The sequence below is a fragment of the Venturia canescens genome, chromosome 5 (assembly GCF_019457755.1).
Source record: "Venturia canescens isolate UGA chromosome 5, ASM1945775v1, whole genome shotgun sequence".
NCBI classification, from domain to species: domain Eukaryota; kingdom Metazoa; phylum Arthropoda; class Insecta; order Hymenoptera; family Ichneumonidae; genus Venturia; species Venturia canescens.
The window spans coordinates 15981060-15993958 of record NC_057425.1 but is presented as its reverse complement, the minus strand read 5'-3'; the positions used below and the strand labels follow the sequence as shown (position 1 = coordinate 15993958).

Below are 12899 nucleotides of genomic sequence, written 5' to 3'. Positions count from 1 at the left end.
CAGTCGGGAGTTTTTTAAATGTTTTTTTAAAACATTTTTTTTACAAAGTTGTTTCTACTCGACTGTTTAAGTTAATTAACAATAGAATTCATTTAAACAACCAAAAACACAATTTGAGAAGTTTGCGATTGCGTCACGCTTTCGGCACGACCGGAAGTTCATGAAAACGAAGTTTTAGGCATTAGTTCCCGAAGTATCCACGATCGGCGAGTGGCGCTGTTAGCAGCCGAACTCACGAGCGTTAACGAGGTCCGGCCGCCATGTTAAGTTGTTATTCTACGAGCGACACTTGACCGAGACGGACCGTGCGGATCAGAGTATAGAAGTTCGAAGGACTTGAGGGTATTTTAGGCGATCTTGAGTGAGAGAACAGGTAAAAATTACAGATTTAGGCGTATTAAGCATGAGGAATGACAAAATGATGAAAAAGTAAGTAGATAATAGGAGAGACAAAAGGAAGTAGGAATGAGCAAAAAAAAAAAAAATTTCTCTGGACGGATATAGGCACGAAGATGGACGCAAGCACACAGACTGAAGTTGTGCGAAAAGACTTCGCACAACAGACGGACGGAGGAAGGGGAGAATGGGTGAATTAGGAAAAGGAGGTAGAAATCTTGAGGGAAATAAGAAGAAAGAAAGAGGAAGAAGATGACGTCATAGTGATCGCCGTGGTTCGCCCGCACGCGTCAAAAAGACGCATGCAGAGCGTCAAAACGCAGACCGCGTTTCCAACGAAAGAGAAGGGGGTGCAGACCGAATGGGTCTTGCACAAAATCGAAATCGAGGAATCTAGGAGACCGAACCGAGATATGCTTCTCAGGTACATCTCTCGCAAATGGTTCCTGATCAGGCAAGAGAATGAATTTAGTGTGCCGGAGATGCTTTCCCCGATAAGGGAGGTAGAGGATAAGGCGGAAGAATGGAAAGGATGGGGAGCAGGAGAATTTGTGTGGGTCGAGGACGAAAAAGAGAACACACAAAACAACGACAGTAGCAACATTGACAACAAGAGGAAAAGGACTGACGATCATGCAGAAAAACAAGTGAAGAGGATCAAAGAAGAGATAACGAAACAAGACAAAGAGAACGCGGTAAACGAAAACAAAAGGAAGAGCACTAACGACAATGGAGAGAGACAAACAAAAAGGATTAAGATTAAACAAGAGGACCTCGAGAACCTAAGTGGGACAAATTGGCTGAACGACGAAGTTATAAACAACTACCTCGAGTTGATTAGCAACAAGAACACATACGCCATGAGTTCGTTTTTCTTTCCGAGGCTCCAAGTCAACGGATATAGCGCCGTTAGACGTTGGACAAAAAAAGTTAACATCTTCGAGTACCGCAAAGTGATCATCCCTATTCACATGGGCAATCACTGGTGTCTTGCCGTGATAGACATCATTTTCGGACAAATTCGCTATTATGATAGCCTTGGGGGTAGTCAACCCAGGTATTTGGATACCCTTTTGGAGTACTTGAAAGAGGAAGTAGAGGAGAAAGGCGTGAAGCCGATAAGGAGAGAAGATTGGTCCTTGGAAACCAAAATGAATATCCCTCGACAAACAAATGGGTATGATTGCGGGATTTTCACCTGCATGTTTGCCCGTTACGAAGCGAGGAATAAAGAGTTTAATTTCACCCAACGAGATATGCCTCAAATCAGGACAAAAATGATCCGCGAATTACAAATGAGATGCCTCGAAAACTAGAGAGGATTTTTTTTTTGACCTATCATTATGTTTATTTTTTTTTTCGACGGATCTCAAATATCCACTATAGAATTATGATTTCTTTATTTATTTTACTTTGTTAAAACGGCTTAATCAATCAAAACGCAATAAAAGACGTCATTTTTCTTTGCTACACTCAAACAAACTCTCCTGTGTTTTATTTCTTTATTTTATACCTGAAAATAAGCATCCCATCGTTGTCCTTGGGAAACTCTGCACCTGAAAAACATAAAAATACTTACCTTGCTCGAGAATCGATGTCCTGGAAAATCTGCGCCTGAAAAGGAAAAAAAAATGATAATAATATTAAATACGAAATTAAAAAAAAAATATACTTACCGTAGAAGATCGATGTCCTGGGAATGCTGAACCTGAAAAATAGAAAATAAAATTAAGAAATTTAATTAGAAAATAGAATAAATCACCTTACTTACCTGATGAGAAATCGATGTCCTGGGAACGCTGAAGCTGAAAATAAGAAATTCAAATTTAGGAAAACTTTAACAATAAAAGCGTATACTTGCGGAAAATAACTAGCGATAACAATTAGAAAATAAGTACTTACCTGTAACACTGAAAAATAAGAAAAAAGGAATCGGAAAGGAAGGGAAGGGGGTGAAAATAAAAGAAGGACTGAATTAATAAAAATGAAGGAGGGATGGACAATTAGAGACTATAAAAGTGGGGAAAGTGACTTGAAGTTCGAATAAGGACTGTAAAAGTGAAGTGGGGGTAATATGGACTGGGAAACTGAAAGAGTGGGGAGTGTGAAAAGAGTGGGGATTGAATTTGGGTAAAAGAGTCGGAGCAGCGGGCTCCGGAGCGTCATTCCAGCTCCAGTCCAGCTACTAGCAACATCGGCAAGTCTACCTGATCCTCAACAACGACATCGGCATCTGGAAGGAGAATTCAACATCGAAAAATCCGCTATTTTCATCCTGAGCAACATCGAAAATCTTTTTTAACACCAAAATGAGGATCCGCAACATTCCTGGAGTACCAACGCCCTCTCCGTGGCCTGGCACGTGGGAAGGGACCATGGAATGCATCATCTTGGATTTAAAAAATCCAACGAACTTCACGTTCACAACTAAGACCAAATATTGGGAGTTATGTGACTTCGAGTATGAGCTTGGGGCGCACGTCAACCGAGTTGGGTATATGCAAAGGACAGGTTATCGGATTGGAGATCACTACGCTTTAGAAATCGGCAGTGTAGCCCATCGCGTGGAATTGATGGAATACGAGGACAGCGAAGCCATTCTAAGATTCATTGATCGAGGAACAACACTCAGGCATCCAGTTTTTGAATTAACTGCCCTTCCGTATGCGTTCCTTGTCGCTCCACCTTTTTCGTCAAGAGGCTACCTATCGGGAATTAAACCATTTTTGGGAGAACGATGGGAGGAAACTGTATGCCTCTACTACCAACGGGCCTTGGAAGAGAAGAGAGTCAAGATCAAGATTGTTTCGGAACATCCTACCAAAGAAGCACATGAGGTTCGATTGTTCACACTGCCGAACAACGACAACTTGGGAGATCGACTCGTTCTTAAAGAGTTTGCGAGAGAAGGGCCGTACGAATGTTGTTTAAACGAAGACATCGGGATGATTTCTCCCGAAGATATGCAGGACCTAATAGAAGAAGAGAAAGCAGCTGGTAACTGGTATGCCTATCGACGAGAACGTGTCCTCGGCGATCCCCCAAATCAGTGAAAAACATCGAGAACATCGAGAACATCGAGAATATCGAGAATACCAAGATCATCAAATCCATCCATCTCCTGGGTCAACGCGTCATCTTTTCTTTTCAAAAACTCCATTTCCGATTTCCGAATATTCAAATAGGGAAAAAAAAGGTTGGGACAAGTACATTGATGGTCCCTCGTTTGCTGATAATTCCACCCATAAAAAAAACTTTAAAAAAAAAATTTTTTTAATTGTAAAAAAAATTATTTCATAAAAAAAAATACAGAACAATTCGAAAAAAATTTTACAAATCTTGAAAAACATTATATTAAAGCAAAAACTAATCTGTATCTATTTTTCTAAGTGTCAAAAGAATCAAATAACAAGTAAAAAATAAAAAACCGAAAAATCGGTCTTGAAATCATTTTGGAAACCGATGCCTCATTCTTCTTATTAGATTCGGACAGCTAAATCAACTGAAAAAAATTTCATCTAATTTACGTGCGGCATTAAAATTTATTATATTAATTCGAGGCCAAGTATTTTCTAATGAATTGAAAAAAGTTACCACTTGAATTACGTGCAGCATTAAAATTTATGATATCAATCGGTGGACAAGTATTTTATTAGTAACTCCAAATTTTGACATTATTAAATTCTTCTAAGAAGCTTTTAAATCCAAAAAAATCACATGAAAGCTAGTCATTTCTTACTCTATGGTGGCAGAGACTTATAAGAAAATCGACTCTTCTCAGACTTTCAGGATCCTCTTGTAGTATTCACAAAATTCGACGTCGATTGGATCGATACAAATTATGTTTAAATATGTGTTAAAAGTACTTGTCCGGCCCATCACTTTCCGTTTAAATTGTTTATCCAAATAAAAGTCAGGGCTTGTCTAGAACTGATGGATCACAAGTATTCATGCAAAGGGAATTGAGAGAATTATCTTCAAGTAATTTTTACTTAATTGCACTAATTTAATAAAAAACGGAAACAAATTATTCCGCAATATAGAAGGGATATTATTGTGCATCGATAAATGAAAAAAATTGTACATAATGTATATGTTCAAGCTTCCTAAATAACTCTGCAGTTTACATTCGATGACGGCAATTTTTACTTCCCACTTATTCTTCCAGCGAACGAGTTCCATTCGGAATAAGAACTAACCAATAATATTATTAAGAACATTAAATTAATAATGAATCGCATTTCAACAAACTTTTAACGAGGTTCTGCCGTGCCATTTCGTTTTTTTATGATTGATTCTTTATTGAATGAATAGTGATGGGCCGGACAAGTACTTTTAACACATATTTAAACATAATTTGTATCGATCCAATCGACGTCGAATTTTGTGAATACTACAAGAGGATCCTGAAAGTCTGAGAAGAGTCGATTTTCTTATAAGTCTCTGCCATCATAGAGTAAGAAATGACTAGCTTTCATGTGATTTTTTTGGATTTAAAAGCTTCTTAGAAGAATTTAATAATGTCAAAATTTGGAGTTACTAATAAAATACTTGTCCACCGATTGATATCATAAATTTTAATGCTGCACGTAATTCAAGTGGTAACTTTTTTCAATTCATTAGAAAATACTTGGCTTCGAATTAATATAATAAATTTTAATGCCGCACGTAAATTAGATGAAATTTTTTTCAGTTGATTTAGCTGTCCGAATCTAATAAGAAGAATGAGGCATCGGTTTCCAAAATGATTTCAAGACCGATTTTTCGGTTTTTTATTTTTTACTTGTTATTTGATTCTTTTGACACTTAGAAAAATAGATACAGATTAGTTTTTGCTTTAATATAATGTTTTTCAAGATTTGTAAAATTTTTTTCGAATTGTTCTGTATTTTTTTTTATGAAATAATTTTTTTTACAATTAAAAAAATTTTTTTTTTAAAGTTTTTTTTATGGGTGGAATTATCAGCAAACGAGGGACCATCAATGTACTTGTCCCAACCTTTTTTTTCCCTAGGTATATTATAACACCATCAAAGGCACTTTGATGCTATCGAGTTTCTGATTGGTTAGATCTGACGACATACATTTTTAGACGTTGTGATTGGTTGTTGAAATTAGTTGTTGAGGATTGGAAATCTGACGTCAACTTCATAACGTAGCACACGGCGCAGCACAGCTGGTAACAGCAGTCATAAATTCGATCGATATACATATATATATGTACAAACCATGTGTCAGTTTTTGATCGCATGAACAGAGTTTCGACATAACGAAGTGCGTGTGGGATAAATAAAAAAATAATTTTCGTCATCTAAAGAAGTGTATATTACTATTTATTTTGTTAAAATTTGTGATATATTAAACCGGTATCAAAGCGGCCGCGTAAATGTAGTCTGTGATGTGTGTGTGAAAAAGAATATAAAAAATGCGCGATGCATATGTCAACGAAACTTTTCAAGATTTCATTATTTCGTTCGATTGGAAATAAGTTTTGACTGAAATAATCGGATATAGTTCCGAAAGGGACACTTCGATTTGAACACCCAACTTTTGCACACATAGAAAGGAGGTTAAAACAAGGTCACACCCAAAATTTCAACCGCGGCAAATGATTTTTTCAATTTTTGTGTGTCGGCAACCAACTCGCAAAGACATGCACCAAGCGAATTTTCATATCTTTATATATATATATATTTACGTTTTTTGCAGTTTTCCTCGTTGTTGCTGATAAGAAGTTACGGACTTGTGGCTTGGTTCATCGTGTTTTTCAGAAACGAGTTTGCTTAATGTATTTTGGTAAAAAATATGGTCCATTTTGAAATTTGCTCTGACTCGTTAATTCAGGAGTCAATGGGGTTGGAGAAGAAATTTATGAGGGCGTTGATGGAATTCTTGATAATTTAGAAAATGGCGCTGAATTTGTAACCGCATAACAGACTATTCGAAAGTGTTGATGATTTTTAATCGAACAAAGTAAAATTTAAGTTGGAAATAAAATATGCGCGCGCATGTTTGTTTGGCTGTATAGTACTTAAAACAACTTTAATGTATAATAAAATGATTTTTCAAAAAAACTAATTCTGCGTAAGTTAGATTTTCAATATCGCGTTATCTGGAATTTTTATTAGCCGTAATTTGATATATTTTTCTCTTTCAATGAGGCAGGGAATTTTTTAAAAAATTTCCAAGATAGGGAAACTAAAAATCTATTTTATTAATTACAAATTTTTCCGAATACACTGATAGGTAATAATTATAATGCAGGAAATTCTATATTCACTTGTGGACAGACTTATGTCGGTCTTTCTGGTGTTACTACCTTAGACGGACTACATTTAATCAATTTCGATCCCCATTCTGTAAAAGCAGATGAGTTAGCTATAAGGGAATACAATCGTCTCAGACAGAAGTTTCGTACAGATCTTGCCCTCATAAAGTTTGCCAAACAATGGGCTCCCAAAATTCCAGATTTTGTTTGGGCTATATCCAAAAATGTTATGGAGTGTCAATCAGCGCCAAGTGAATGGAAAAATATGAGCTCCTGGTCTATTAACGGATTAACCAATACGGATGGTGTTTCGTGTTATGCTAATTCTATTATACAATGTATTTTCAATTGCAAACCTCTTAGGGAAGAATTTTTCAGAACTTCGGAGGAGAAAGAAAATCCTATACCTCTTTTACTTCGGTCTTATGTGGAAAGAAATAAATCAGTGAGTTCATGCGTTGTAAGAGAATATGTAGGAGAATCGTTTATTCAAAAAAAACAGCACGACGTTTCTGAATTTTTCATGGGAATCTGCAAAAAATCTGATTTACTTCGAAATGCTGTGGAACATAAATTGATTATTAAAGTTCGATGTAAAGCTTGTCAATATACGACCACAGATGAACAAGCAAATAATATACTAGTTTTGAGCTTTCCGCGTGTTAAAAAAGCTTTTACTTTACAGGAATTAATCGAACATAGTTTGTCTCAGTGGAATCTTAACAAAAACTTCGCTATCAACTGTTCAAGGCGTTTTGATTCTTCAACTTTTAATATTATCTATAGATGAAAAAACTATGAAACTTTCAAAGATTGATTTCAGTATTAAAGGTATTCCATCCGCTGTAGTTACTGTTTGCGGCGAAAAATATAAAGTCAATAGTGCTATTTTCCATCATGATCGAACAGTATTTGAAGGGCATTATACGAACATGTTAAGATCTGGTACGTCATGGGTTTTTGCTGATGATGCTAAGGTCGAAAAAAGAAGTTGGCCGAGAAACGCCAAGAATAGTTATGTGTATTTCTTGGAACGAACAAAAAAATGAATTAACGATAATAGTTGTGTCGTAACATGTCCTGTGAATTTTTTTCAAGTTCACAGTGCACAAAAAGTAGTCAAATCAAACCGTGAAAACAGCATGAGTGCTGTAAAAAAATTGGAGACAAGTACATTTATGTTTTATGTAACCTCGACTGAGTGAAACCCGACGTGTTACTCGTGTAGTCCAAAAAATAAATGCACGATGATTTATAAGAAGTTGTTCGATCTATTCTCTGGAAACTTGCTTCAATAATGAGCAATTAATTACTAAAGGTTATAAAAATCATTACTAAAGGTTATAAAAAAACCATTTCAAACGTAATGAATAAAAAAAATGAATCTGCTAAATCCTGGTAATGTATGAAAAACGTTTGATGTTCAAATGAACAAAACGTTGTCAAATAAATGCAAGTGACGAGTACATCGGATGACGAATGAAAAAAATTAAAAACATAATGGTATGTAAAAAAAATTATGAAACCAACTGTAAATAATTTCAACAACACAATTAAGAAAAGCTTTCACAAATCGTGAAAAAAACATTATATTTAGAAGAAATACAAATCCGTAATTATATTGTAAAGGAAAAAAAAATTCAAATAGAACGTGAGAAATTCATTCCTACGGGAAGCATCCGGAACTTGAAAAAGTTCTAGTGAATCAAAAAGTTACCAAAAAATCGCATCAAAGGTAAAAGTCATTTGTTACTCTATGGTGACAGATACTTAGAAGAAAATCGATTCTTCTCAGACTTTCAGGATCCCTTGGTATTCACAATATTCGATGTCGATTTCGTGTCGGTACAAATTATATTTAAATATGTGCTAAAAGTACTTGTCCGGCCCATCACTTTTCATTCAAATTGCTCATTCAAATAAAAATCAAACTAGACCTTAATTAATGTATTATTTTTATGGAACTAGTATTAACGCTGCCGTTACACGCCCACTTGAATTCGAACATCATCTCATATATGCTCGGCGGCAACTATTTCTTCGCAACAATTCACTCATGTTTTTATGTTGATTTTAACAAAGTGCAATTGTGTATGTGATAATAAAAAAAAACGAGATTATACAGACGAATCCTCTCGAAAATTTCAATATAAACTGGAGAGTTAATTTGGAAGCTTGACAATTTTTATCGTCCGAAGGGTATTTTTTCATCAATACACAATAATATCTCTTGTATATTACAGAAAAATTGAATGCAATTAAGTTAAAATCTCTTGGAGATAATTTTCTCAATTCCCTCTGTAGGCATACATATGATCCATCAGATCTAAAAGAGCCCTGATTTTTATTTGAATGAGCAATTTGAATGAAAAGTGATGGGCCGGACAAGTACTTTTAGCACATATTTAAATATAATTTGTACCGACACGAAATCGACATCGAATATTGTGAATACCAAGGGATCCTGAAAGTCTGAGAAGAATCGATTTTCTTCTAAGTATCTGTCACCATAGAGTAACAAATGACTTTTACCTTTGATGCGATTTTTTGGTAACTTTTTGATTCACTAGAACTTTTTCAAGTTCCGGATGCTTCCCGTAGGAATGAATTTCTCACGTTCTATTTGAATTTTTTTTTCCTTTACAATATAATTACGGATTTGTATTTCTTCTAAATATAATGTTTTTTTCACGATTTGTGAAAGCTTTTCTTAATTGTGTTGTTGAAATTATTTACAGTTGGTTTCATAATTTTTTTTACATACCATTATGTTTTTAATTTTTTTCATTCGTCATCCGATGTACTCGTCACTTGCATTTATTTGACAACGTTTTGTTCATTTGAACATCAAACGTTTTTCATACATTACCAGGATTTAGCAGATTCATTTTTTTTATTCATTACGTTTGAAATGGTTTTTTTATAACCTTTAGTATCACATAATTTTTCTACGTCGAACCTTCGAGACGTTCGCCTTCATGACACCAAATCTTTCAACACCGGAGCGGATTTCAATCATCGCGACACGATTCTTGAAAATGTTTTAGTTAAACCATTCCTGCTAACGGAACGCGATACGTCGAACCCTTCATGACACCACATTTTTCAACGTCGTATCGGATTTCAATCATCACCGCATATTTTTGTCGAACCAATTCCGTCATCGCGTCAACCTTGGGCGAATTCCTGGAATCCTTCAATTTTTCCCTCCCCCCTCGTCGAACCTTCGATGATGACGTCATCATCCAAAAATGTCATCCTTCGAGAACATTCCCCCTGGGGAACGAGCGACCCTGATTACCCCGCAATACCTGTGATGACGTCATCCTTCGAGAACATTCTGACCCGCATTACCCCCAGGAGAGTGACCCCGCAATAACATGACGTCATCATCGAACCTTCGAGAACATGACGTCATCGTCAAGGACACGCTGCGTCATCATCGAACCTTCGAGAACATGACGTCATCGTCAAGGACACGCTGACCCGCATTACCCCCCGGGGGGAACGAGTGACCCGCATTACCCCCTGGATCCAGAACTCTCCTTGTATACCTACTTAAAGAAGTGCATATTACTATTTATTTTGTTATTTGTGATATATTAAACCGGTATCAAAGCGGCCGCGTAAATGTAGTCTGTGATGTGTGTGTGAAAAAGAATATAAAAAATGCGCGATGCATGTATGTCAACGAAACTTTTCAAGATTTCATTATTTCGTTCGATTGGAAATAAGTGTTAACTGAAATAATGCTTCAATTAAACCAGAGTACGAGAAATATTGTCCAGTGCGAATATATTGTCAGTGGCGTGGTTATATATCATGTGTGCATAGGTTATATATACGAATAAATAGAACAAAAATACACGCAACTGTTAGAATGATATTAGAAACTTTGATTGAATAAATGTTTTCTCATTTATTTCTTGTGTCGTCATTATTTTTAAACATCCCCATATTTTGCTTGATATTCAGTTTGGCTCTGCCCTCTCCGATCCTTATTTTCACCCGCTCAGTTTGCAGCGGATCGATTCATATTATTAATTCGTTCCCTAATATGTGTTCTATGATTTTCTACTCCTTCATGATGATTGTGGTAACATGATTCGAGAGGTTTCTAACCATGATCTTGAATTGCACATTTTGTAAATCAGATTTTCAAAAAAAAATCTGGTCTTGGTATAGTGTGTAGTTATTCTTTTCCCATTAGGTCTGTCGAGTGATAAATTTGGAAACTTTTCCAGAAAGCCTTTGGTTGCTTTTTTTGCTAATGATATGAAAAGTCGTATCTTAGGAATGCGGTATGCAAACACAAATTTTGATAACAAAACTTATAGAATGACATGTATGTTGAGTATTTCCACTTTGCAAACTACAAATATGGAATTATTATAAAAAAAATTCATTCCGATAAGTCTACTGTTGCTCAGTTTTGGATGCGATCAAATATGATGCCTACCAACATCCCCAGAAACTTACAGAATTGCTGAATGCAATGTGCGCTATGTCATTTTAATGTAACATCATGACTTTTGATAACTTTTCATTATAATGCTGTAGATTCGGATCATTAAAATACTGCAAAAATCTGTAAACTATACAATTTAAATACTGTGCCATTCATTTTACATTTTGACTCTAACTGTAACATCTATATGAAGTAAAAAATTGATTATAAAAGTCTTCAGTTGCTCATTTATGGATAGATTTGAAATTGCTGTCTTCGAAGCTCATTGCGCAGATACATTGAACCGCAGCATATACCTGCGAACTCTGAAATTTCTGTGGATAAATATATATGCGACGGATCACCCCTTATCTTTGATTATGGTAATATGTAATGGAACTTGGTTCGGCAAGTTTTTAAGTGTTCCTTTTCAAATAGTATTGAAGTTTGTATGACTCATATACAGCGAATACTTCCAAACTTTGATATTTCTGTGTTGCAGCATGTGTGCCAATCATTCAAATCATTTACTCCAACCGTATCATGTAATCTATAAAATTCATCACAAAAGTCTTCTGCTTTTCTAGATACTTCAATTTTCCTTTTTCTACTCCATTGTGAGTTTTCGAATTTCTAAATTCATTTTTGAATTGTCCTGAAATGGTTTTCCTCCAAAACCAATGCAGGTACCTTAAACGTCTTTGAATTCTGTTGCTTTGTTGAATTAAGTTCGCTTAGTTTTTTTTGCTGCTTTGAGTTCTGGCATAATAAATGTTAGAAGTTTTCGGGTACTTTTTTTCAGCAACTATCAAACTGTGGATAATTGGACCTCAGCGGCCACTTGCAAACTTTGGAAATATATTTCATTGAGGGCACGTTTTGGATGAAATGAAATCTCTAGATTCAGAATACAAAAGCGACATTTAAAGTGGGCAAATCTGTTGGATTTTTCGTGTCTTGAATTTGATCTATCTTTCATTTGAATTTTGAAGAAAAGGGATAAATAAAATCTGTTCTATTAAGGAATTCTTTACATCAGTTCTTTCTTGGTATGAAGACTTGGAAAAAATCGCCAAAGGCCAAGGACAGACAGGTGACGAAATATTTTCAGTACAATTTTGACGAAAAATAGATCTTTTGTCGCGGAAACCAACGTGCCGAAATATTTCCAGTACAATTTTGACGAAAAATAGGTCCTTTTTCGTGGAAATCAACGTTATAAGCCGAAAATCATATCTCGGCCCCCAACCCGCTTTCTACCATTCTCTTGGGTTCCCAATAAGCATAGCAAATTAGAGTAGAAGAAAAAAAATAGCCCAACTCCATGGACAGACCTGTGACGGAATATTTTCTGTACAATGTTGACGAGAAATTTGTTGTTTTTCGTGGAAACCAACGTTATAGGCCGAAAATCATATCTCGGCCCGCAACACACTTTTCTCCATGCTCTTGGATTCCAAATAGACGAAACATATTAGAGTACAAGGAAAAAAATCGCCAAAGTCCAAAGACAGACCTGTGACGAAATATTTCCAGTACAATTTTAACGAAAAATAGATCTTATTTCGTGGAAACCAACGTTGTAAGCCGAAAACCATATTATGGCCCACAACACGCATTTCTTCATGCTCTTGGATTCCCAATAGACAAAACATATTAAAAGACAAGGAGAAAAATCACCAAAGTCCAAGACCAAACCAGTGCCGAAATATTTTCAGTACAATTTTGAAGAAAAATTGGTCTTTTACGTGGAAACCAACATTATAAACCGAAATTCATTTCTCGGGC

General features: G+C 35.6%; 1 protein-coding gene across 1 annotated transcript; it reads left to right on the top strand.

Annotated features, from left to right (window-relative positions):
• Positions 1–698: 698 nt before the first annotated feature.
• On the top strand, positions 699–1712 carry LOC122410904 (sentrin-specific protease 1-like). The gene has a single exon (XM_043419370.1). It carries the CDS (start codon positions 699–701, stop codon positions 1710–1712), a length of 1014 nt encoding a protein of 337 aa, XP_043275305.1.
• The last annotated feature ends 11187 nt before the right edge of the window (positions 1713–12899 follow it).

Bases quoted from the DNA above. Each gene is read 5' to 3' on its own strand.
- LOC122410904 (XM_043419370.1), top strand. From the start codon at position 699: ATGCAGAGCGTCAAAACGCAGACCGCGTTTCCAACGAAAGAGAAGGGG.